This window comes from Branchiostoma floridae, chromosome 14, assembly GCF_000003815.2.
Source record: "Branchiostoma floridae strain S238N-H82 chromosome 14, Bfl_VNyyK, whole genome shotgun sequence".
NCBI lineage: Eukaryota > Metazoa > Chordata > Leptocardii > Amphioxiformes > Branchiostomatidae > Branchiostoma > Branchiostoma floridae.
The window spans coordinates 20,356,392-20,384,360 of record NC_049992.1 but is presented as its reverse complement, the minus strand read 5'-3'; the positions used below and the strand labels follow the sequence as shown (position 1 = coordinate 20,384,360).

The following is a 27,969-nucleotide window of genomic DNA, read 5'->3' as shown; positions in this document are numbered from 1 at the left end:
TTTAAACTGCAAGCCGGCGGAATGAAGCGTGTTTGGACGAGTCTGGGGAAACCACGTGCGCACTACAGGGGGGAGGGAACTCCAGATAGCCCGTAAACGGTCATTAGTCTCCGATGTCATTCAGCACGCATTGGTGGCTGATTCCACACAGACGGTGTCCATTATCCCGCCTGGAGGTCCATAAACAAAAATGACGCAAAAATGTCACACTTTTTAGTCCATAAACCGCTGCCAGAGTCCATAAACCACAGAAGACGCAAAACCAATTTAAAATGACGCAGTTAGCTGTGCCTTTTTCAGAAGACGCAGAACCAATTAGAAATGAAGCAGTTTAGCTGCGTCTTTTTCAAAAGACGCAAAACCAATTAAAAATGAAGCAGTTAAGCTGCGTCTTTTTCAAAAGACGCAAAACCAATTTAAAATGATGCAGTATTGTCCATTTGACGCATTTCGAGGTTCGCAGTGGGTGTGTCACTCCGTAAGGGGCGGTATTACCCGTCGTTGTGCGAACATGTGCGAACATGTATATACAGGGCTCCCTTGGAAATCAGTTACTACGTCTTACCAGTCGTTCTTCACGTTTTCAGAATACGTGGCGGACGTGGCCTCCCCCCATAAAAAAACGTACGGACAAATTGCACGTACTGCCGGTTGTGCACATAGCTTTACGTGCATCTGCGTGTTGTCTACGTGCCAAAACGTGGGCAGTCTTTTGGGATCCGTAAGTGGTAAGTACCGCCTCCCTACGAAAACGTACGGAATACAGCGGATTTTGGAGTACGCAGACACGTCGTAGAATTCTACGTGCACGTCGAACTTTCTCTGCTATTGTGCTGTGGAATTGCGCAGCACGTGTAAGCAGGGCCTGAGTAATGTTACGTGGCAATCACACAGAGATCGTACGTTCAACTCACTTACCACTTGCGCAACGAACGATACACGGAACCGGCTCACATCCATGCGTGCAGACCACAAACTTATACCTTGCACAATCGTGCGAGTGACGTGCGTTGAGACGTACAGCATCCCTGCTCTTCCATTCCTTCCCCAACTCCTTTTTTTAGAAAACACCTTGCGCTCTCAACAAAATGTACGGACTTTTTGTAGTACGACAGGTTGTACCCTTAGCTTTGCCCCCTGCATTACATATAAGCATAGAGAATCCAATCATCGTGTATATTTTAGGCAATAATGAGAGACAAAACGAAAACCAAACGAAGGCAAATTGTTTACAAGAACACATGACAAGACGTGTCTGTCTTATAGGAACTCAAATAAGTTTTCAAAATGAAGTTCTGTCAGTTCTGCCAGACACATTATATTCAGCTTGGCCGCGTCAGGCTTTTGCAGGATTTTTTTACCATCGTGTAGAACCGAATAGATGCACTCCGATGTTTTGCCTATCAAGGCTGATTGCAAAATGTGCTGATGTTGTGCACTTTTTTTTCTGACAGACCGTCCTCACTCCAGACCACGTTGGCTACCCCATCGGTGATGACGAGGATAGCGGTTATGTGATCATGGAGATGCACTACGACAACCCTCAGCTGGCATCAGGTCAGAGGGTAGAAAATGTTTGGCTTATTTAAAGTTTGCAGCTCCAGGTCACCTCTCACACGTTTATTGTACCCAATCTAGCCGGTTTCCGTCCACGTTTGCAACAATTTCTAGGAAGCATATTGCTTTTTAAAACCCCTCATCGCTTTTTAAAGCTACATCGCTTTCTAAAAAAAGGATGGCAACCAAATTATATGCCGTCCTTTGTTATCAAAATGGCGTGGGGTAGCCGTCATGTTCTCAAATCAATATATAGGGAGTGCAGTTGTAGAAGAGTGACACCTAACATAAAATCTCGATCAGAACAGCCGAATACAAGATTTCAGAGACCCCATACGATTTTGAAATATTCTGATTATGCAAATTACCTAAACATTTGCATAATTCATGTAAAGTTATGTACACCTTTAACTAATAACTAACACAGGTCACAATGGTTACAATTCAATCCTTTCTACTTTTACCGAGAATAATTACCGGTGTGGACTTTCATATTGTTTATTCATTTAGGGAATTATTGGCATAATTGTCATCTGCTAATCTTCCTCCTGCCACAAATTGCACATGTCACATGTATTTCAGATTGTTACACATACCAAAAAATCATTACAATCCATCCTGAGGTTCTAGAGTATAATACTGACTACAAATATGCGGAAATACAGACAGACAGGCAGACAGGAAGACACACAGACACACCAAAAAACTATACCTCCATTTTTCATGGAGGTAATAACTCTTAATTTAAAGACATAACGATATTGTTCTTGTATATTGAGATGTCCCTTATTTACTTTACAGGCTCATATGCTATGTTAGATTTTACGTCTACCTCCAAAGAACGTCATACGAGGGGCGTTCAAGAAGTAATCCAGCTGACCCACTTCCAGTTGTCTGATCTAGATGACATTTTGCATATGTAATGATTCATATCTCTATAGGTTATGTTGCAAAAAACAGCTCTGAACTAATTTTGGTTTTTGATTTAAAGGTGTTTGAACTAAGTCAGGTGTGAAATGGACCAGGTGTGAAATGGAGCCAGTTGAGTGTCGCGCAGTGATCCGGTTTTTGTATTTGAAAGGACGCATACCAAATGAGACTTTTGATGAAATAAAAGAAACTTATGGTGATGATTCCCCATCATATGACCTTGTAAAACGCTGGCATTGTGAATTCAAACATGGCCGGAAGTCTGTGGAAACAGCTCCCAGACCTGGTCGTCCCTCTTCTGCCATTGATGAGGCATCTGTTGCATGACCAACCTGGGGCGTCCTACAAAAACGGTGTACAGAGCTGCATCAAACGATGGTAGAAATGCATAACTCTTGGTGATTCCTATGAAGAGAAAGACTAATAACTGCACCAAGTTTCATTACTCTCCTCCTTTGGGAAATGGGTCAGGTGGATTACTTCTTGAACTCCCCTCGTATTAAGAACTTGTGGCACTCCTGTCCGACAGGATGTATCCAGTGGTTCTTCTTCTGTGTTGATGGCACATTGTCTAACACATGAGTCTCGTGTTTGAGGAGATCCACTCCTCGAGCACGTTAAGGCCACAGCAAGTAAATTTTTTGGATGACATGAGCGCGCGCATTACTTTTCGCCTGATTTCAGAAAAAAAACACAAGAATTTCTTTCCTTCTGCAGCGGTGGTCAATATGACGATAAAGTAAATAAAAAACAACCATACACCCTCTTATAACCCTGCAAAAGAAATCCACGCAAATAGCCACTACCTATGATTTTCTCTCACATACAGCTCCTTTATTTCTAGAATCAAGACCATTAATCATGCATGATATCATTAAGTTGTAAATTAGTATATTCACGTTTAACTTCCTTTCCGACAAACTCCTCGATCTATTTGAAAATTTTCTTAACCCTAATTCACGTGTACACAACTATCATGCCAGGTAAAGAAATCAACTACATAAGCCCCGGTCACAAGAATCGTACGACGTCCTTGCGATGGCATATTACGCCTATCGCACGATGATCACAGTGGATCGCAGCTAAATCGCAAGCAAAATCAGCCATCACAGAGCATCGGATGATGTTCAAAATTTTTCCAGCGTCGTACGATTTTTCACTTGTGTCTCTTCTGTATAGCCGTCTGACCGTTTTTGTGCTTCTTTAACCAACAAAATGTGGACATAGCTGCTGAATACCTTCCTATAATATCTTTAACTGTAAAAATGAATTTAAAAAGACCATGACAACAAGAGTATTACAAGCAAAAGTTCAAATCAAGCGTGAGTACTGGTATGGTTGTCTCGGCCTGCTTGCCGGCTCTACGTGTCAGGCTCTTTCGAAGATCGTATCATGATATGCTATCAACAAAAAGATGCCATCATACAAAAATCACATCATAAGCATTATATCATATATATTTCCGACTCATAGAGCCTGCCTTTATGTTTGAGTTGTCCCCATGGTTATTACGATTATGGTAAACTGACCCAAGACCGACGAGAGCTGAGATTTGATCTAATTATAAACTCACGTGCATGAAGCGATCAAACAATTGTCTGCATCACCTGTGCGGGGCGCGCTGTTCTCTGGTTGCGACTGTGGCAGTTGCGACTGATATATTTTCCCTTTTCGTCAATATCGACAATATCAGGGAAAACTGAAACCATCACAACATGCTAAAAATTCATAAATCTAAAACCTCATCAGTAGACAAAAATTGCCGTAATGAAGTCTGCTTTGGGGGCAAATAAAATCTTACGACGATAGCGAAATTTTGAACATGTTCAAAATCCATTTCAGCTCTATTCTCGTCATAGGAGGCTCCCCGATTTACTATGATTTCTCTGCGATTGACGCAGGTACGCTCTTATGACCTCATCGTACGATGCACTACGATCCTTGTGACCACGGCTTCATATATTTTAACCATTGCTTCCGATTCTTCCCCGACTTACGACGTACTGCGCTTATGCCGCGCATAAAACCACCATCGCAGTCAATCGTACGATTCTTGTGACCGGGGCTTTAATCAACTCTTCCGCACATCATTAGCGCAGTCCTCCGTAAAATACACATGTGTCACAATATGAAACAGCCTTCAGACAAATGAACCAAAAAAAAATTTCCTACTTTTAAAAGTCCCCTAAAACCCATCTCATAAACCATCCTAGCCCCCTATAGTAGTCTCATATTGTCAGTTATTATCTTATCTCAATTTAGATTATTATTATTTGATTATCCTTTTGTATCATTATCTCATCCTATGAGTTACTCTTCTTTGTTCTTTACCGACTACCCTACATTTGTTAAGATTAGATGAGGAGGTATAGTATAAGTGTTTACGGTTTTTCCCTCCTCCTGCACCTGTTTTTTATGAATTCTTTTCTGTATTGTTTTATATATTTTGTTTTGCGAATAAATAAACAAACAAGAAAAAAGTACCGAAAAGAGCAAGTATGTTGTTTATGGGATTGTTGTAAAAGAGACACCAATATGGAGGCCATTAGTGTAGTTACCCACTTTGTTGGTGATGCCGGTCTCCCACGCTAGTGTCACTTTTACCACACCAGTACATGTCTTGAATACAGAAATGAATGCCTTGTTGGCTCAGATAGCATGTTTTGTCCCTTTAATTCATCTTGTTTTTTTTTGCCCTTTCGCACTATTTTTGCAGTCTGCAGACGATTTTATCCATAAAATTTACTTGCTGTGGCCTAACCCTATTCAGACGGGGGCTTTTAATTTTTTTTTAGGCCTGCGCTAACTTTTATGTCACATAACGCCAGAGCAGCTTAGCCGCTCCAGACCCAAGTGATTTAGCCCCACCTATTGTAAGCTCCTCGCTGCGAAGAGAGTCGGCCCGCCCAAGTTGAAATCTATCCGCCTGCCGTTTCATATATAGGTATACATGACAGTTCGGGGCTGAGGCTGACATACACGCCCGAGCTGAGGGATAACGATATGGGTGTCCTGCTGGTTGGAGTGGGGGTGAATAAATACCACGTTGTGCCGCCTCACGCTGAGGCGTTCGTGTCAGCGGGATTTTGCAATTCAAGATGCCTAAGCGCGGTAGGTAGTACTTATTTGCTTCTTTGCGCCATGGAAAATTCAAATATTAAGAAGGATCTAAGTGTCAAAGAAAAGAAAACAAAGGAGATTGCTAATTGTTTTTTTTTCCTATTTATGAATCTTGTAGGGTGGTCAACAACCGTTGATAGTGATGTAGCGAACATCTCTTCCTCGGTGCATCATGGATTTTGTTGTAGAGAGTGTCAAATTGAAATGATATGGTATATAAAATGCCACATCATATCTACTTCATCGATGGCATAAGTTTGCATTGATTTTCACCTGATTTGAAAAAAAAGAGATTATGTTAACTTCCAACGAAAAATATCAAACACTGTTTGAAAGAGAGAGTGGGAGAGAGAGTAAGGTTGGCTATTAATGCCATGCCGTCTGGTATGCAATATGAACTAGCTACAGGCAATGGAAGCTTGCTGTGTTAGGCTATATGAATGCCTTTCCACTGCTAACAATTAATGTCACAACCTTTGAAAAAGTGTTATCTGGGACCGCCATCGATGCCTTGGGCGTTTGGTTTCCATCAATAAATAAAAGTAAACTTTCGCATTCCAATCCGTTTTATATATGATAGTTTTGGTAGCGATAAGTGAGGATGTGCCCTAGTATAATTAGTTTTACGTTGTTATTGAAATCCCCATCTTATTACATTGAAGATTGTCAATGTTAAAACCAGTGTCACTGTATTATCAAGAAAATGTCACTATATTATTCCGAAAGAAACAAACTTTTCCTGAAAACCTGCAAATCTTTCCCAAGCTATTCTCACCTTACCGACCAACAATAAATAGTCTTCTTTTACTTCGTCCAACCCCATTATAAATGAAACTGTTGGACAAATCATCTCCCACTGCATACGGAAAAGAAATCAAACCCATCAAATAGCTTAAGTAGAATTACGTTTAGATCAGACGTTATTTCTCGTTTGATTTACCTATAGTTCCCATTAACTTCTCTGTTAAGTATACGATTATGTATAACACTACTTGACTTTGTCTGCAATTTGCACTCGGGCATGAATTTGCAATAAAAATTTATTTATTAAGTCTTGTTTGCGAAACAATGTTTCATTGCTTATGTAAGTCTCTAAATATTACTAGGATACGTTTGGTTTCAGTTCCTCGAGGAGCTCGGACAGCCCATACACATCGTCGGCGTAAACCTTGCCACCTGCTAAGGATGTATATATTATATATTCGTTTGGTTTCAGTTCCTTGAGGAGCTCGGACAGCCCATACACATCGTCGGCGTAAACCTTGCCACCCGACCGCTGGGGGTGAAGATAAGCGCCCGGGTGATCCATAATGGCACGGAAACCGAGATCGCGCGAGAAGACAATGTACTTTAGTAATTAGTCACACATGCTGAGTTTGCGACAGCGGCGGTCCCATATGTTCAGACTGGAAAGCTATAGCGACCGTCCCCGTACAAGTGGCTACCGAGGTAAAAATAACTGTCTATGTTGTTGTTGAAAGGTTTTGAACGTATACAGCATGAGTCTGAAACTCACCTGCCTAGTAGGCTTGCTACTTGTCGCACTTTCCAGCGCCTTGAGTTACAGAAATCATCAGTCAGATCCAACTCTCATCGGTCGTTTCGTCCCCTAATCTGAGACGGCCTCTAGGTGGGGAGACAGCAGGGCGTACGTCTTCACTCTGCTTTTCTGCAACTCTTCTGACTACTACTCATTGGTTCCCATCCGCAGATCTTTCCTCTTAACCCACAGCCAAAAGCTGCATCGCTCCACTTCTTCAAATAACGCTTTCACTAGCTGCTTGTGACTGATTGAGAGTTCTCTACAGAGGCGTGTGATGGATGTTCCTACGAATCCCCTGCATCCTACCTCTACTGGGTATAGCAACGCCCTCCAACTGTTCTCTGCACACTGTTGTACTAGGTCTTGGTACTTGAGCTTTTTCCTCTCGAACGCTGCATGGACATTTTCTTCCCAAGGGACGGTTAACTCGACTATGACGACTGTTCTCTGTGCTGGTGACCAAAGCACTATGTCCGGGCGCAGAGTCGTTTCGCAGATGGCTCTTGGGAAGACTAAGCGGTTGTCCAGGTCGACTGTATCTCCCACCGTCCTTTGCTCAACAGACCTTCACCTCTCCTTCTGCTGGCTGGAGCCGCTTTCTGCAGTTCCTTGACGAACGGGATGAAGGACTGGTTCTGAACTCTATTGCTGCTTGCCTTTCTCCTTCCCTCGTCTAAGGTTGCAGCCAGGATCCTCAGAGCTTGGTTGTGACGCCAGGTGTATCTTCCCTGTTTTAAAGAGGTAGTGCAGGCAGAAAGGATATGCTTTAGGTTGGCCTTTTTTTGCCCCACACAACTCACAAGATTCTTCTTTGAATACCATCTGCTTAGGTTTCTTGGACATGGGATGATGTCATAGGCTGCCCTTATTAGGAAACTTAATCTCTAGTCTGGTTTTCCCCACATGTTTTTCCACGTTAACTTTCTGTCCACTGTGCTCTCCCAGTTAATCCAGGCTCCCTGCTGGTGTTGACCAACAACCTTTACTTTCCTCTCTTCCATCATTCTCTTCACTTCATCCACTACCAGTTGCTTCTTTTCTCGCTGGGTAACAATATTGTGTCAAATTGACGTAATGCTACAAATTTTATTAGGAAATTGTAACCTCCCCCCAAAACGATTTTCATTTGGAAAGTACTAAAGCCAGAACATAGTGTACACAAACCTTAGTCGTAATTTTCTCTAACATCTTTTTTTTCAAATCTTTTCCAGGGTGACAGTCTGATTATAGAATGTACCTACGATTCGACGCACAAGGAACACGTTACGTTTGTAAGTGGTAAACTGCCTTTTTCAAGCTTATTGCATCAGTTAATCCGCAAAAGGATTTCATAAAAATACATATACATGATCCTTAATTAAACTTCCAGATCATTCAACCCAGGCGATTTGCATCTTAGCTTTCTCCAATAGCAGGAAATACTTCATGAAAATTTGACCTCTTCATTAGGTCGTCCTTGAACAGTACAAATTTGGTCCTCTGTGCAGGGTGGACTCGATATAAAGGATGAATTGTGCCTGGCCGGTTTCCAATACTACCCAAAGTTCAACCTGACTGACTGTGTGAGTACCCCAAGTCTCTATACCACGTCCGGCTTCGCTGGAATCCAGGATGCTGACTTGTAAGCATTTAGAATACATATTTTACACAACTAGAGTTCCACGACCTCATACCTTCGCCAAATGGTTTGAATATTTTCGAGTGTATTTATATTTTTCCGTTTGATTCAAATAAGGTCACGATTTGCAAAATTTGTCTCGGTTGACCACCTTCTCTATCACAAGTCGAAATTATAAGTCCTATTATAGCAGAGAAGGCAATTTTATTGTTTCCTGATTAATTATGTAAATATGAAACTAATTTGCATGGTTTGTGTATAATGATGCTCACTCAGCTTCGTTCTGTTGTATAAAATTCCCATCATTTACCACAATGGAATTATTATATATTTCTCCATTATCTATGCAAATGTGGTCGTCAATTACTTACGTGACAAGTTTGAAAGTCCCATCATGGACTGCAGTGGATTTATAAGCTTTCCTTTATGAAAACTAGCTGTTAATTTGCATGAATAGTATCCCGTTATGTAATTATTCACCTAGGCTATCTACATACGTATTCAAAAAATCATAATGATCTGTCAACACGTTCATATTATCTCATTAATTATGCAAACTATTTGGTTATTTCTGTAATTGATATGTGTTGACATTTCTCTTTTTCTCACTTACATGTGTGATAAGTTTGATGATTTTTCAACACGTTCTCAAGTTATTCTCGTCCAAAGTTTGACAAGAAACGGGTGTCTGCAGTTCAGCTGCAAAGCCGCTCGGGGGTTTAAACTCACAGTTTTTACTCTCTTCCCCAAGGGCTATCTACCACACAAACATCACGACCACAGCATGTCTAGAACATGAGATGTCAACAATAGAATTGCTTCAGTTCCTTAGGAAGCCGCCGGGGGGCCCATTATCGCACTTGACCTTTACTTCCCTGACCCTTACCCACCTTCCAAATCTCATCTGGATCAATTCAAGGCGTCTCGAGTTATGCTGTCCTCAACCAAACGGATACACGCATACGGCCCACTAAAACTTTTCGTTAGTATACACCTTTCCCGGCGCATTCCTTGTTACAAATAGCGAATCGACCCGGTCTCTTGACACCACCACGGTACCCCAGCCACCCCCTACAACGTATCCCAATGCCTACAGAGAGACCGGTGAAGGAGGCTACTTAAGTGTACACTATGTTGAATATGGGACCTTAACAATACCATCGTCATCGATGCTCAAAACTTCATAATCTTCATACATTAAGAAGATTATTTCAAGAAAATACTAATTTCATCTGGTTCGCAAATGTGTGAAAAAAAATTATTTATTCAGAAATATTCAAGGTTTTTCCCTTTTAAAATAACATGCGGTCACTGCTGTTGCTCTACTTGGCATGTGGTCACTATTGTGATCTTAGAAGTTTGATCTTCTTGTGGCAGTTCTTTTCAACATTACCTTCCTCAATGTTGCATTTATAGTGACTATGACACTTTGGAATTGAACATCACTGCGCCAGCAGCCATGGTAGGCATGACTTACGAGGATGCCATCAAAGCTGTCCCGTGGACAGAGGAGAAAGCACAAACCTTCTCTGACATGCTGCTGAATGGGATCTTCCACACCCGCTGCCTGGCCAATCCCGAGTCTGCCGTTGATATTGTAAGAATCCTAAAACCTAGGAAAACATAGGTTTTTGGTTACAGGTTCGACCTTAGCAAAAATCGCCCACCCTAGTGTTCTTTTTCTTTTGCTGGAAGGGACATTAAATTTTCATATGTAAAATCTTAGTTTAAAAAAAATCATTTTTTGCACTGTTATTCTTTGTTTAATTTAGCAATACAATATGCTTGTGCAATGAACATATGTGAAATTACAATAAAGTATAGAACATCCCATTGCATTTTTGCTTTACTTTACTTAAATGCTTTTGTCGGCCAAAATTTCTTTTTTTCCAGAATTGTAACCTGCAACATATCGTTTTCCCTAGGCTTGGCCTCAATACAATAAATAAATAATTTATTAAGCCATTACACTGATTAACATACTCAAGTAGAGGTTAGGTCTGGGGTCTAAGGACTTCTTCTATGCCTTTGAATCCGGCTATATTTTGTCACTTATTCGTTGGCCTTTGTAACAGCCAAACATCTGCTTGCAGACGGAAGCAACAATTTCTTATATTCAAGTACTTTAACACATTAGAATCATTGCAGCTTTTTATTCTCAACGTACCATTAGAGTTATCAATTCAATCTTCGAGATATTGGGATCTAATAGAAATACGTTTGTATCTTATGAAATACGGCGAAGGCATCCTTAGATTCTCAAATCTGTATCCTGTAAACGTAATGCAGCAGGGAATTGTGGACCGTGAAAACATCTCTACTGTCCCCAAAGTAGAAATGAAACTATGTCGTGAACAAAATCAAGGAACACGTAGCTCAAATTGACTAAAAAAAACTGTAATATTTTTCATATTTTACCGTTTTTTTCAGCGCCTTTTTGACGAAGATCTGCCCTTACCACGCGGACTCAGAGTGACTCCCGAGGACGTATGCAGCGGGAGGACTGCACAGGAAACTACTCCGGCAAACCCTGGTCCTACCGTGGAGGATTGGGCGGGCTCCGGCGCCTGGCGCCCTGGTGTGTATGCAGTTCCAGTGATGGCCACTTGCCTGGCGCTGATCTATAGTGTAGTGACGCCGTAGTATAAAGAACGCCATCTATTTAGAAACGAGGTAAACCTGAAACAATCTGGATCCATTATTGCATAAGCATTTTTTACTACCGTTATCGCTATTGTATTTTGAATCTTAACTACATTATCATCTTAACCTCAGCGTATCCACATGTTCCCTTCAGATAAATCGTGCATGAGTTTTGAAAATATCAAAACTTTTTGCTTTTTTTCTGATTAAGTATGTGTTTAAAAACCAGACTGCTTTGGTCAAATGGTATAGCTTTTGTTTATGTAAATTGGAGTGACTACAAAGTTATCATTATCATACTAATTATGGAAGTATTAAGGAACAAAGCTTGGTTGTGTAGCACTTCCTGACAATATGTTAATTATGCCTCATTGTGCATGGTTATACCGTATCGTGTTCATCCTTACTTAGCTTTAAGTGGCACACTTAAATTCCCATCGTTTCCATATAGACTTATTGTTAGTATATTACCATTAACAATGCATGTTAAATCTCTTGCTTGATTTTTTTGCTAACAACGAATGGAACTATCCATTATTAGATGACGTAAGATAAAAATACGAAATAACCTTGATTTAATAAATTGACTTTCACCCAAGGCCTTGTTGATTTTATTATTTGGATGACATAAAAATTAAAAATTGCCCCTCTCTCTCTATATATATATACATATAAATAAATAAATATTATATATATATATATATATATATATATATATATATAATGTAATGTACTGGAATACTTTCGCTATTTTTTTAAGATTAACTATACTTGTGGTAAATTAACATTCAAAACTGTTTCAAATAAACTTAATAAAGGACGTAAATTTTATTTGTCTGTGGAATTTCTGTTTCTTTTCAGTGTTTTCGTCCGAGGCCCTAAATATTGCTTCTCGGAGGGTTCTCAAGAGCAACTGGTTACTACATATTAGGCTCGCTACCTGGTACAATACTGCGCCTTAGGAGTAACGTATATGGTGTGTTACCTGGCACCTAAATAACACCTTATTACCTGAAGATGTTATACCTCGATTGTCGATAATATACAGTTAGGTGCAAACGAGCCATTGAAATGAAAAGACACTTTTTTTGCAGCTGAGGTGGCATAAAAAGACAGCGCTATCGCGAACGTATTAATCAACACCATCTATGGTACGGAGTAAGTAAGCTATATGTTTTTAATTTGCCACAGTATTTTCTATCTTGTGCTGGAAACATTTCCAAAGCACTAAAAACTAGAATTCCACGAACACATATCTTTGCCAAATAAACCAGATTTGTTAAATACAATGATCTCTGTAGACATAAACATATTACTCATTACATTTTATTTCATATGTATGGAGTTGGTTCATAAAATTTGGCTATAATTATTCATATTGGATCCAGATTTACATAATTAACATCAAATTGTCTCAAGCATACCGGCTCCTGCAGTTCCAAAATAGACGCTAGGGGACCCAAACATACACCACTTACTTTCTGCCCTCTTTCTCAGTTACATACTAGTTTGTGACAACTTTGAAAGTCTTGCCGTGGAATGCAGTCATTTATAAAGTTTCCTCGGTAAATATGCAAATTAGTTGTCAATTTGCATAATTAGTATCTCATTTTGTAAGTCTTCACTTAGGCTATCTACATACCAAAAATCATGACGATCCGTCAACACCTTCTTATTTTCTAATTAATTATGCAAATGATGACCTCATTTGCATGCTTAATATGTATTCTCTCTTTCTCAGCTACAAAAGTGACAAGTGTGGCAGTCCCATCATGGATTGCAGTGGATTTATAAACTTTCCTAATTAATTATGTAAATTAGCTGTTAATTTGCATAATTATTATTCCATCATGTAGTTCTTCACTAAGGCTATCTGCATACCAAAAATCATGACGATCCGTCAACAAATCTATATTTCCCATTAATTATGCAAATGAGGTCGTCATTTGCATAATTGACATGTATCAAAAATTATCTCTTTCTGAGCTACATATGTGACAAGTTTGAAAGCCTCGTCATGGAATGCAGTAGATTTATAAACTTTTCTCATTTATTATGCAAAAATTAGCTGTTGATTTGGATAAATAGCATTACACGATGTAAGTAATCACTTAGGCCATCTACATACCAAAAAATCATGACGATCCGTCAACACTTTCTGAAGTTATTCTAGTGCAAAGTTTGAAAGGAAACAAAACAAGTGCTTTTAAAAAAAGCTGGCGTTTCGTCTACGTTTATGAGTGTGACCTGTCTTTTTCTTGAAGTAAAATCTGTTAGAAAAAGTCACTCAAGGGCTGTTGCGTCTATAAGAAAAATTGTTATTTTGGAAAGGAGTACTGTTTAATAGCGGGTCTTGGCTTACAACTTTATTTTAAAATGTACACTAAGTTCATTATAAAATCTATCAATATACTCAGGTAGTCCTCATGAAGTTCTGTTCATAAGACAAAGGCCTTGCATATGTGAAATGAATACTAAAATAATAAAAAAATGATATATAAAAATATAATATCAATAAATAAATAGAATATTTATATATTATCTTCAATATTTAAAAAGAAAAAAACATCCACTCTCGGTTTCGAACCAGGGAATTGTGCCGAGTATGCAAATAAGACTACTATGGATGCAAACTATGGAAACTAATGGCAGAGAGTGAGTGAAACAAATATATTCAACATGTATTGTATATGTACAACTTGAATGTATTCAATATCATGTGAATCTTGAGAAAAGACTATGCTCTTGTAAGTCAGGAGTTGCAGTGACCATATATTAAAGTTACACATAAATTAATGGGACAAAGGACAGTGTGTGATTGTACATGTATGCTTTTATTTTGATCAAATTTTATGAAGTGAGAAACATGGCCTTCACATTGTCTAGCATGAAAAGGGGAACTTAGTTCTACGTTGCAGGGCAAAAATTGTGAAGTTGCGATACACATGATCTCATTTTCAGCACAACTATCATTGAGTAGTCCACAAATGGTGTAAGTTAGAAATTGCTCAATACAATATGATTCTCTACTGTGTTGTATATATAACGTTAAAGACAGATATGGTTGATGTGAAAACGAGCAAGGGATTTGACATATTAAAAGTTTGTGTGAGATAGATACTCTACCCCACTCTACTCTAGTACTTAAGGTAATCAGACGTTCTTGAGGTGGAAATACACCATTGGTACAAAGACATTAAGTGAAATTGCTGTGCTATGTGCTAGCAGACACTACATGTACATTAGGAAGTAAACTCCAAGGGCATATTCAGGTATAACTGATTGATGTTAGGGAGATTAGGTGGACATAATGTGTTGGAGTTCTGTAAATGGCTGACATGTGTTTCATGACATAGCCCGGTCATGTATGTCTTAAAGTTTAAGACATTATAATTTTGAGATATTTAAGTAAAATGTGAGGTAATGTGGTGACTAGAGTGTGTAATGTTGAGTGGGTGAGTGGGTACCGCATGCACGGGTGGGGTCCGGATACTGCGGTCAGCTGAGTGGGTACCGCATGCACGGGTGGGGCCCGGATACTGCGGTCAGCTGCGTGGGTACCGCATGCACGGGTGGATTTCGATGAACTGCAGTCAGCTGAGTGGGTACCGCATGCACGGGTGGGGTCCGGATACTGCGGTCAGCTGAGTGGGTACCGCATGCACGGGTGGATTTCGATGAACTGCAGTCAGTTGAGTGGGTACCGCATGCACGGGTTTTTGAAAATTATATGACCAATATTTGGCAAGGTTTAATTTGGTTTAGTGTGTGTACAATGTAGAAGTGAAAGCAGTAGTAGAAGTTTATTTTTCTAATTGACTGTAAAGTTTGATTTTCAGTAGGCTTTGGTTCAATTCTGTGGCAGCTGAGGACTGCAGCAGTCACTACTGAAAGAAAAGAAAGAAAATGTTAGACATCTGATGCCAACTGAATATATTCAATATTTCAAAATTGGCCTGAATTGATAGGAGCAAGGAGGTTAAAAATACAGAGGGGGAAGCTACTTGATTAGAGATGCAAATTTCCACAATGATACACTATCATGCTGATTAATGTGTGTTGCTGACTTCCAAACAGGCTAATCTGGTGAAATGAAACGGAGTCAAACTTGCGTCACAAACCCTGATCCCAACTGTAACACAAATGTTCTGCAATCTATCTCAAAGCATACCTATCCCCGGTACTTCTTGGCAGGCTGTGCCATTTTTTTTTTAATCCACCGTATGTTATGATTAATGTTTTTCTAAAAAGTAATACTAGCTACATCCAGCGCTCATATTCTTGATCTACAGCCCTGAGGCTAAAAATAAATAAAAGAATGAGAACTTAAGTTCACATACAATATGTCAACACAATTTGTATAAATTCCTCTACTATATTGGAATAAAAGGACATTAAAGAGTGCGGCCTCACTGACTGGACCTGCTGGACAGAGCCGCTTGGAGGCGCTGTGTGAGGACTGGCCGACTGCTGCCAACCCCTGCGTCAGGGAACCCCGCATACTGGATACTACTACAACTACAACTACTACTACTACATATACACATATATAAAATCATTCTTTATTCAGAAAACAAAAGAAAGTGACATTTAGCCCAGGTCATGTTGGTCTTTACAGACCAAACATGCAGGGAGACATAGGCAATTGATATATGACATTACAACAGAAATATCACACATTCTAGTTCATTTTAGTATCGTCTTAAAATCATTCTATTGCACAGTCCCAGTCTGGCTCATGTCGAGCTTTCCATATAGCGTAGGAGGACAATAATGACATTCGGCTAATGTCCCTGAAGAGCTTCTTTGGTGCTTTTGCCTTAACAGACCTGAACAGTGTTCTGATTCTATCCTTGTTGTCTGGGGTGATGAGTCCCCTTGACCCTACCTCAAAACATGTAAGAGTGACTGAAATGCCTGCATTTCTCAAGTCTGACACAAGGGGAGTGTATTTGTTGACCTTACGCTCATGGCTGGCTTTAATGTTCTGTTCAAAAGGTACAGTTAGTTCTTGTATATGGATGGTGTTTTCTCTTGGCAGGAATATGACTAAGTCCGGCTTCTGTGCTGTAGGTATGGTTTGAACAGGAATAGTGCCGCCGTTGGTTGTATAGCCTTGCAAGTCTGCGTAGACACGGGCGTCTATCTGCGAGTGATCTATGTTCTCCTGAAGGGTATCCACTATGTGTTTAAGTATGGAATTGTGCCGGAACGTATATCGTCCTTGTTGAAGGGAGACGCCGCAGTTATTAAGAACGTGATGGAGAGTTTCTCTGTTACCACATAGTTTGCATTTGTCATTGGTACGCTTGCCCCAAGTGGCTAGATTACAGAATGTCGGCAGAGCGTCTATCGATGCACGTACCGCGAAGCTGAGAATACCCTTTGGGAGGTCATACATCACTGACTTCCAGGTGAGATCACATTTCTCTTCTTCGATAAGCTGTAGCATGTGTCCTTGTTGTTGTAGGTTCTTTTGATGTTCAGACCAAGTTTCGTGACGCATATTTGTAACTTGATGTTTGATTTGTTTTCGGACCGAAGACCAACCTGTGTCTGTTGTCGCGTTCATGGCTTGTTGGTGGATTGAGTGGCATTTTCCAAGGCCCCATCTCTTCATCTTTCGTGTCCACTGTGATTCTCTATCTAGTTTGGCCTGAAGAGCATGTTTCACCTTGTCGTCAGCCTTGAGAACGGATCTGCTGTAGGCTAATGTATGGGCCTCAAGATACAGATCTGAGATGGTTTTGTAGTTTAGTCCTACTGTGTTGTACAGGATAGCGTTAGTGGCACTAGCCTGCACTTTGAGCCATGACTTAATTGCTTTAGTATGAATTGCATCAAGTTTTTGTAGTTGAGTGTCGGCCAAGTCATGCACCATTAGGAGGTACCTCCATGACGGAAAAGCGTATTCCATGTAGACCCTGAGTTTGTACTCGTTTCTTATAGCCGATTGGTTTATGTTTTCAACTGTCGTTTGTATTGTCTTCGCCACAATGTCATATGTCTCTTTTGTTTTACCCGAGAAATATATTCTATATAACCAGCATAGCAGTATCACTTACAATTCCTTAAATATAAATAAATGCTTTCAGCAGTTCAGTAGTGGTTTGATAAATTACTGTACACATGGGGAAAAGAAGTTCCAACCTGTCTGAATGGATCTACTTTACTAAACTAAAGGAAGAAAGGAATGATTCAGAAGGGATCTGGGATGAAGAAACAACAATACGCCCCCCTCCCCCAGTAATTTGTTTACAAACCACAGAGGTCATTCAACAGGCTAAAGTAATTTATGACGCAAGTTTACTCCGTTTCGCCAATTATATACCCAGACTGAGAGCATTTGTACCGGCCCCCGGGCTTACCCTCCCATTGGCCTCGACAAACTACCCCGCCCCACTTCGAACGTCGCTAGCCCGGCGAGCGGACCTTGTGGGCTAGCGGAGAGAGGGGCAGGTACCGCAGGGTAGATTGTCGGGCCAGCGGGAGGGTAGGCCCGGGGGCAAAGCTAGGAGCGCGGGTCGGTACAACTGCTCTACATGCCAGGGTTTATATGCACTGACTATGAATATGATTTGTACGGTAACTCGAACCAAGGAGGTTTAACCTCCTAATGCACGAACGAGTTGTTTTTGTAATACCACCGACGTCCAGGGTAAATAATTCTCGATCTACATTTTCTTGAAGATACATACAGATGGACTAGTGTTACCTATACGCAACTATAAGGCATATAAGATTAAATATTTACTAAAAAAGTATGTCCTACCTCACAGCGTTCGTTCCAAAAGGGTGGATGTGAATGGAGTGAATGGTCGCCTTCTGTAGAGGTCACCAATCGCGAATAACCAATTGAAATAGCGCCAAATGAAATAGATAAGCTTACAATCCCTTTATATCGTTGAATAAAAATAATAGCCTAAGATTAGATTACATTATGAAATATATTAGAAATCTACCTATGAAAGTCTAATGTGTCTTCAGCTTTTTCCATCAGAAAATTCACATTTCCGTAGCGGCTACATGCGGTTGCATATGTCACGTACAATTCAGGCTGACGCAACAATCGTGAAGGTCTTGCCATATCATAGCAACCCACCACCCAGACCCGGACTGTCCCTGCGAGTTGACTTGGGTCCGGGTCCACCTGGCTAACAGTAAGTCCATCTACATAGGGGCCTACTATCGCCCCCCCTCAGCTGGTCATGATGATTTTGTAGCGCTAGAAAGATCAGTGCTGCAAATGCGGGCTAATAACAACAATGCCCACATCTGGCTAGCAGGTGACTTCAACCTGCCGGATGCGACCTGGAACCCTGAAGCTAATACCACCGCTTCGAATCCATCCACTCTCACTAGCAATTACATCAGCCTTGCCAACGACTGTGGTCTGGAACAAATGGTCTGCGAACCAACACATACAGTGGGGCAAACTTCGAACACCCTGGATTTGTTTCTCACCACAAATTCCACCTTAGTGGAGAGAGTCAAAATCTTGCCAGGTCTCAGCGATCATGACATCCCGCTGATTGATGTTCAAGTAAAGCCCCAAACATCAAACACAAAAGATCGGCTCATATACCTGTGGAGGAAAGCTAACATCGATGCACTCCAACAGGATATGGTAACATACAGCCGAGAGTTCGCAGACCAGGCTCAGCACAATACTGCCTCAGAAAACTGGGAGCTGTTTAAGGCAGCCGTTAGTGGTGCTGCCAATAAGCATGTCCCCAGGAAAAAAGTGAGGCCACAATCCAGCAAACCCTGGATAACATCCCAGATTCGCAAAGCTATGCGTAAGCGGTCTGAACTTTTTTCCAAGGCTAGGAGGTCCAACTCCAGTGAAGCCTGGGCAAAGTTCAAGAGGTGTAGGAAGGGAGTTAAGCAGAGAGTTAGGAAGGCCCACAGGGATTACGTCTCCAACTATCTGGAGTCTAACATCGAGGAAATCCCAAGGCCTTTTGGAGCTATGTCAAATCCATCAGACAAGACTCTACTGGTGCGTCGGCCCTAAGACATCAGGGGGTGCTAACATCTGACCCCAAAGAAAAAGCCGATGCACTAGGGGCCCAGTTTGAGTCATTGTTTACCAGGGAGGATAAGACCACCGTTCCTACCCTTGGTGAACCCAAAGCTCCAACTATCCCCTCCCTTAACATCACAGTGGAGGGGGTAGCCAAACAGCTCTCCTGTCTTAACCCCAACAAGGCCACAGGACCAGACGGAATACCACCTCGCCTCCTGAAGACTGTAGCCGAACAAATTGCGCCAATATTACAGGTCATATTCTCCCAGTCAATATCCACGGGAGATGTTCCTGAAGATTGGAGAACAGCTAACATCGCTCCAATCTTCAAAAAGGGGGACAGAACCTTGCCTGCAAACTATAGGCCGGTGTCTCTGACATCGGTCTGTGGTAAAGTGCTCGAACATATCGTGCACAGCCACATGATGAAACATCTAGACACTCATGGCATTCTGTCCCCAGCGCAACACGGCTTCAGGAAGGGTCTGTCCTGCGAGAGCCAGCTGGTGCTAACCCTCCAAGACCTGGCCAAAAACATGGACCAGAGCAAACAGGTCGATGCCGCGGTGCTTGACTTTAGCAAGGCATTCGATACAGTGCCTCACGAACGTCTGCTGAGCAAGCTCGAGCACTATGGCATTTCTGGCCTACTTCAGTCTTGGCTTAGGGCCTTCCTTACGGAGAGAACCCAGAGGGTCGTCTTTGACGGTGGAACATCTAAAGCTGTTAAGGTCACCTCTGGAGTTCCGCAGGGTACCGTTTTAGGCCCTCTGCTCTTCCTGCTCTACATTAACCCTCAAACCACCGTATGGGGTCAAAACTGACCCCAGGCGTCTATCAATGTGTGTCATTATGTCATTTCTAGTCGAAAACAAATTTTCTTCCAGGAGTTTGTTTGTATATATGTCCTATAACTTATCTTAATTTTTTACCGAGATTGGCTTATTGTTGATTAAGTTATCATAGAAAGTTTATTCATGGTCCAGTGGGGTCAAAACTGACCCCAGCATTTTTTTGAACAAACTTTTGCGACCTACACCTAAACTACTTATCGTAGGATCACCAAATTTTCAGAGAATGATGTACATGTAAGTCAAAATTATTGTATTAACTTTGATGCCATTGTCATGTTATATGACGACATTATGACGTCATCTAGGTAATATCGGCCGCCATCTTGGATTTTGACTAATGACGTCATCAAATTAGCATAAATTATGAATATTGAGTCATGAAATTTACGTTGAATTTAATAAGATGTGATAAACAACTGTTTTTTGTCAATAAAACCTTAAAACTTAAATGTTTAATACAAAATTAGAAAATTTCGTAATAAATATGTATGTCAGAATTCCGTTGCCATGGCAACATGAAAAATTATGAACATACTTTGTTCACTGAAAATGTTTGCTATCAACATTTTCTAAAAGGTTACCAAGTTTGGTAGCCCTAGCATAAACCATTCAGGCGCTATACGGCATTGCAGTTGGTACAGGCATCAAAAACCTCCTTCCCGGTCTGAATAGCGTTGGTGCAAAATGTGGTCCTCATGATCTTTTGCATACATTATGATAATAAGCTAGACGTATTCTCACCTAATCATGTCAAATTGTCCCACGTAGATTAATGAAACTATACATATATACAAATCACAAAAAGAGTCACACAAAAAAACTGTATTTGTACAAAACGTTTTGGGGTCAGTTTTGACCCCATACGGTAATCTACGTCACAAAAAAGCTACGGTGGTTTGAGGGTTAATGACCTACCCGATTCCGTAGACTCACATGTTCGGCTGTTTGCTGACGATTGCTTGATTTATCGAACTATCAGCAAGCCTTCTGACGCTCAGATTAACATAGACACACAGAACCTACTGATTCCGACCCAAGGGCGAACCCGAGGCAGCCATCAACATAAGTTCAAACCAATCTTTGCAAGAACAGACACATACAAGTACTCATATTTTCCTAGAACAATTCCGGAGTGGAATTCCCTGCCTGGTGCGGTAGTAAGTGCTCCCACAGTTGAGAGCTTCCGCGCCAGGCAGGAGGGCTGCCCGCCCTAACCCGGGACCTCAGCTCCCCCCTACTTTGCCCCTTGCGGGGTTATATGGGGGTAACCCATGATGATGATGATATAAGGCAATGGTGAACAACAAACATGGAGGGTCTTCATCCTATGCTACACAGTGTTGAACCAAGTACCATTCAGGCATGCATGCATGCATCGATCCATCGAAGCATCATTGAAGGAAGGACTGAAGGTAAAACCCAATACATGGCGTTTCGTCGCCGCAGGGCGACGAAACGCAAAAAGCTGATAGGGGGCGCAAACTCACCGCACTTACTCTCTGCTCCAAGGTTTATCTACCACTCAAAAATCACGACCAAAGCATGTCCAGGAAACTTATTACTCTGTTCGTGGCGCAGACGCGAACAGTATCACAGGAAACGGTTGAATCAGGAGGACTTGTCGTGGGCATGGCCGACAGGGATTCCTCACGCGCAGTCCGAAGGTCCAAAGGTCAAACATCGTTGGTGGATGGAGGGGTGGTTTTGTCGGAAACGGTTTTGGTTTATTAGTAATTGGCATCAATTATCTCTTTAAATTTTATTACATATAAGTGGTGAAAAACACAACCGATTGTGACCATCGTGTTATATAGATAGTTATATTTCAGCCATACGATAGGTATGGTGAAATATATTCGTAATGTTTCTTTCTTCTTTCTTTCTTCAAATCGAATCAACTCTGTCATTCCTGGACCGAATTACTTGAAATTTGGCACAAGGGTAGACTGGAGAAATACCTTTAGCTGTTTTTTTTACATTTTGTTTCATATCTACCTATTAAATGGTTTTATTCATGTTTTTTTTTGCAATTTTTATGTACATTTTGCCCCCCCCCCCTATACCCTGGTATTACAGCCGAATGACCTGAGATTTGGTACAGAGGTGCCTTGATTATATGCCAACAAAGATTTAATAACAGTTTTGTCATATGGTACAGCAAAATGCTTAATTTTGACATTTTTTGACATTTTTGCCCCCAAAATGACATTTTTGGTTTCCTTTACCCCCATTTTACAACCAAATGACCTGAAATTTGGTATAGGAGTGCCGTCTTTATATGCGCACATGTATTCAATAACACTTTTGGCACACGGTACAACAAAATGCTTAATTTTGGAATTTTCGCACGCTTTTGGCTCATGTTCCCTGGTCTTATAAGCAAATTACCTACATTTTGGTAAATAGGTGCACTAGATATTCATTCAAATGACCCATATATAATTTCTGGCATAAACCACTTCAAAATGATATATTTGGGGACTTTTTTGGTAATTTTCCACTGGCCTGAGGGTCAACGACCTCTCCCACATGAAGACAGCATGTGCATACGTCTATGCATACTAGTAACTTGATTAAAGAGGCAACCAATCACGTAGCCTGTGTCAACATCCCGAAGGGGATTGGCAGCCAATCAGTGAGCCTGGTGTTATCTGGATGAGTCCATTCTGGTATTTTTTTTCAATTCATCTTTTGACTGATGATTATATAATGTCTCTTTGAGTATTTTTGAACTGGACTATTTTGCAATTTTACATGGGGTGTAATGGAAGAGTCCATTCTTGCATGGAGGGGGGCATTTAAAAAATTGTTTATGGACTTTGGTGATTTGATATGTCAAAGTGTTTCAGTGTGGTTATTGTTTGACTGGTCTACTTTGCAATGTTACATAGGTTGCGCTGGAAGAGTCCATCCTTACATGGTGGGATTTTTAAAATCTATTGTTGGGACTTCGGTGATTACGTCCAAGTCCAATTTTAGCGGATGTATTTTTGGACTGCACCACTTTAAATAGGGGCATCGCAAGAATCCATTCTTGCATGGGGATGTTTTCAAATTTAGTTTTAGAAAGGTGATGATTCAATATTCAATATTTAGTGGAATTGTTTTTGGACTGGTCTATTTTACCTTTTCATGCCTTTTTTGCTTTGTTTAACCTTGGACTGGGTTGCTTAATCAAAAGGCCATGTTTTCAGTGGGAGTATTTCTGAACTGGTCTATTGTGCAAATTCACATGGGGTGCACTGGAAGAGCCCATTCTTGCACTAGGAAGATTCATTTTTGGGTGTCATTAAGTGTCATTAGTGGAAGTGACTTTGAAAAAAAAGTGTTCAATTTTTGCACATGGGTGATTTTGAATAGTCTATTGTTGCTGTTATCCATATACAATCAAATCAACATGGCATTGTGTGGGCAGCTTTGACAGGATGTTCGTTAGAAAAGGCTTGTGCACTTCATGACAATTATAATTTAAACACTAACAATAAGAATGATTCCCTAAATCGTTCAAAATTATGAGACCTGTTAAACATTTCTGAGATAATAACACCTCCCCCCCAAAAAAAAAATGTTGTGAAAATTTATAACTGAGTCTTGAACTAAATGCCGACGTATGGCTTTTCAGTCTATTACATTTCCTGTTGAGCTATGGCAACTATTTCTAAATGATTTCAGCTCATTTAAACTTATGGTTGCGATTCCTGATCCGCCTTAGTGACAATATAACTTTCAACGGAAAGTTTCACCTCTGATCGCCCTCTGCCAGTGTGGTTTAGCTGACCAATCGGTCGTCTCGACCAGTCTTCAATGTTAATCCATGCCGGTGGGTACGGAACCAAAGATGTACTCATTTCTTAATTCATTATCTATATTACGTAACCAGTGAATAGGGCAATGATAATTATCAAAATATAAACAGTATCCTTATTTATGTCTTTTCGAAGAAACTATTGTGCACTTAAGCTTAGGCCACTGTAAGTAAATTTTATGGACGCGCGCGCATGTCCCCAGGTTTTTAGAAAAAAAAACCTCTTCGGGGATGGTCAGATAGACCAAAATACGCAAATGTATTGTGATAAAGCCTAATAATCATTCTTTTAGAAGTGACACTAGGGAGGTAGCCATGACTATAGTTGCAGAAATGAAACTTGTTGGATAGTTGTAAAAGTGCCACCAATATGGAAGTCATGAGTGTAGGTGCCAGTTTAGCAAGTGATACTGTTCAGTGTACCACACTTGTATCACCTTTACTACACTAGTTCTCTTCTTTAATACAGGAATGAATGTCTTGTTACTTGTGATGCCACATTTTATCCCTTGGAATCTTGTTACGATGTTCATGGTGTCTTTTGTTAAATTCAGCCATCTTGTTTTTTTTATACCCATCTCATTATTTTTGCACTTTGAATAGGATGTTACCCAGAAATAACTTCATCATCATAAATTACTTGCTGTGGCCTAATTGTAAATAATAATGTTTTCTATTTAGGGTTATACGGTACGGGAATTCAAGGCCGACTATTGTTAATTTCGTGTAAGCTATAACTTATAAATTTAGCAATATCTAACATAAATTAAAATAATTCGAAAACCGCTACGTCACGAGTGGGCGCCATGTTGGATGACAACGTGGATGAATAGTTCAGAGAGCGGCGCTACAAAACTTACTAGCGGTGTAAGTGTGCTGTTTTGTCTCCGTACTGTGAATGTTTTAAATGAGGTAGCTAAGGATAGATATCTTGACAAAGTTGCAATGATAGGTCTTGATTCACAAAATAAAAATAAAAACAACAAGGCCTAATAAGGGCGTTTACCATGTGTATTTCCTTGTGTGAGATTGAAGCCCACATTTGTATTATATGTAAAAGGTGACTACAAATCTATGTTAGGAACCTGCAAAATGGTTCGCCATCACTCTTAAATAATTCTTTCAGTCACCTAACACTAAAAACGACCTCTGACGTAAAAAAAGGTAATCTAAGCCTTTCCTATCGATGACAGTTAACCCTACCCAGACTGGGAAGGGGGGGTTAAAGTGCCTGCGCCAACTTTGACCTCTTATAGCTCCCAAACGGCTTGTGCTAGAACAACCAAACTTAGTGAGTTTTCCTAAAATATTGTTGCCAACAATTTAAAATAAAAATGGGTAAGTTGATGATTTTTCGTGTTGCCATGGCAACGGGTTTCTGAAAAGCAAATTTTACAAAAATCACTAATTTTGGTTTAAACAATGGGATTTTGAGATTTTCTTGCTAAAGTTAACTTCTTTTCATATATCTTTAATATTTAACACATCTAAGTTAAACATTTATAATTGAATATTCATAAATTATGCTAATGAGATGACGTAATTTGTCAAAATCCATTAGCTAAACTACAGATGACGTCATTCTATGACGTCATTTCGACGTCGTTGCGTCGGCTTTTAACAACAGAAGTCTTATAACACTTAAATATTGAGAAAGAAACCTTTATTGGTAACTTTTTGAGTGAGATATCTAGGTATTATGTGAATTCCCCGTTTTAGCCAAAAATATCAATTAATGACGTTATAATTACGTCAGATTAAGTCATAATGATATAAAAATTTCAGGAATTATAAAATTCGATGCACACACCCACTGCAAATTTGGTGATCGTACAGTAAGCCGTTTTGAAAATAGGAAGGGGGGGTCGAATGAGCCCCCCCCCCAGGCCAGGGAATGCCCAAAAAGCCCAGTCTGGATAGGGTTAAACTCTGACCTGTAGATCGATATATCAATATAGTGTGCTGTTATATGAAAGAAAAACTATAGGAATATCAACGTCTAAAGGAAACCAAATCATCAGTCAATTTAATCGTTTGCGCATCTTCATATGTAAAGGTCGGTTTTTGTAACTTTGTGGAGAAGAAGACGAAAATATGAAGCAAAGTTCCCCTTAAAACGTTTGTCCAGCTGAGACTAATGTGAATCTTTTACGCACTGCCAATTTTATTGTTTTTTTTAAGCAAAGAACAGCCCACCTTCTTTTGATGAATATGTGAAGCACTCTTGTGATAGGTCTAAAGTAGCTGACATTTGCCATTCTGTAAAAAGCTCCACAAAGTTTTGCAATCCTTTTTTTAACAAAGAAAGAAACACCCACTCGCTTCTGCTAGACAATAATATTTCGATATAAAAAGCAATCTCGTGATAAGTCTGAAGTAAGATGCCCTCTCTCCCTTTGTTAAAGCTCGACAACGTTTTCTAATCTTCTTTTTTAAAAGCAGAGAGCAACCCACCTTCTTCTGCTAGACAATAATTTATGAATATGAGAAGCAATCTTGTGACAAATCTTAAGATGCCCTTTTTCATTCTGTGAAAAGATTGACGACGTTTTGCAATCTTGTTTTTTTTCACAGGCAAATAGCCACCCACCTTATTCTGCTAGACAATGATATATGACTTTGAGCAGCAATCTTGTGACAGGTCTGAAGTAAGATTACCTCTGACCTTTTGGAAAAGTTTGGTGCACTGTTGACGTTTTGAAATATCATTATATAAGCAAGGAACCACCCACCTTATTCTGCTGTACATGAATATAAGAAGCAATTTTGTGATATGTATAAAGTAAGATGACATTTCACCTTCTGTAAAAGCGACGTTCGAAGACGTTTTTCAATCTTTTTTTTTACAAGCAGCTCCAGATTAGTTTATAGAAAAGTTGGTAGCTGGAAATAGGTATTGATAATGAATGAATCTGTACTTACTTTTGAAATCCAACAATTTTCGACAATTCTCACCAAACACAACGGTGCATACAGTTGATATATATATTTTTTTAAATGCGCTTATGATCGAAATAAAGTACTTTAAAAAATTCTAGGTGGTGGATATAATATGGCTTAGCCTAACTCGTATCTTAGATGTGCATGACGTCATTTTATGACGTCATTATGACGTCATCGATGTTGCTATTGGCAATAAAAGTCGTAATAAACATTATTATTCTGTTACCTGCACTTGTTGTTACATTTTCGTAGTATAACTTGAAGTTTACTGAGAATACCCTTTTTTCATGGGTCAGGTCAATATAATCAAATTGATGACATCATAATTACGTCATCTTACGTCAACGTAACGTCAAACGTCAAATACTAGTCAGATATTATGTCGATATTATGTCCTAAACATTTGGTGGCCCTACGGCACGTTGTTCAAGAGTTAGAGGACTTAGAAGTGGAGGGCCTCAAAAGACCCCCCCCCCCGGTCCAGGGATGACCAAAAAAGCCCGGTCTGAATAGGAACCTGACGTTTTTACAGGAACCTGACGTTTCATTTGTCTGGTGTTGGTAAAAAAAATGGCTCGGGCAGGTTTATTTAGAAGTTTTGTTTTTATTAGAGGGCGTGTATACGCCATAAACGGGCAGTTCTTATTGTAAAATAATGAAAGCTGTGTACTAGTAACAAGTACACATTTGTTCAAACAAGCACAACACTAACATTTATTATAAGGTTTTAAAGACCTATGCACCTGCATTCCATATTAGGCACCAGCAAAATGGTTCGTCTTGAGTCTTGAATAATGTATTTCATTCTACATGTACCAGGAACAATTTCTGTCTACCCAGAAACAAATATCGCAGCCGTATTGTTGAGGTTTAAGACCTGATAAAACGAGGACTGTTCACTACCATACAAGCCACCTGGTGAGTATG

At 40.1% G+C, this 27,969-nt stretch overlaps 2 protein-coding genes across 2 annotated transcripts; both read left to right on the top strand.

The window, feature by feature from the left end:
• The first annotated feature begins 872 nt into the window (after positions 1-872).
• On the top strand, positions 873-6,961 carry LOC118430237 (DBH-like monooxygenase protein 1). Its single transcript, XM_035840946.1, has 4 exons — positions 873-899; positions 1,455-1,557; positions 5,432-5,598; positions 6,824-6,961. The coding sequence occupies exons 1-4, from the start codon at positions 873-875 to the stop codon at positions 6,959-6,961; spliced, it is 435 nt and encodes a 144-aa protein (XP_035696839.1).
• Positions 6,962-8,334: 1,373 nt separating this feature from the next.
• LOC118430611 lies at positions 8,335-11,990 on the top strand. The gene is made up of 4 exons (XM_035841587.1): positions 8,335-8,421; positions 8,638-8,771; positions 10,185-10,365; positions 11,199-11,990. Exons 3-4 carry the CDS (start codon positions 10,228-10,230, stop codon positions 11,409-11,411), a joined length of 351 nt encoding a protein of 116 aa, XP_035697480.1. The 5' UTR covers positions 8,335-8,421; positions 8,638-8,771; positions 10,185-10,227; the 3' UTR covers positions 11,412-11,990.
• The last annotated feature ends 15,979 nt before the right edge of the window (positions 11,991-27,969 follow it).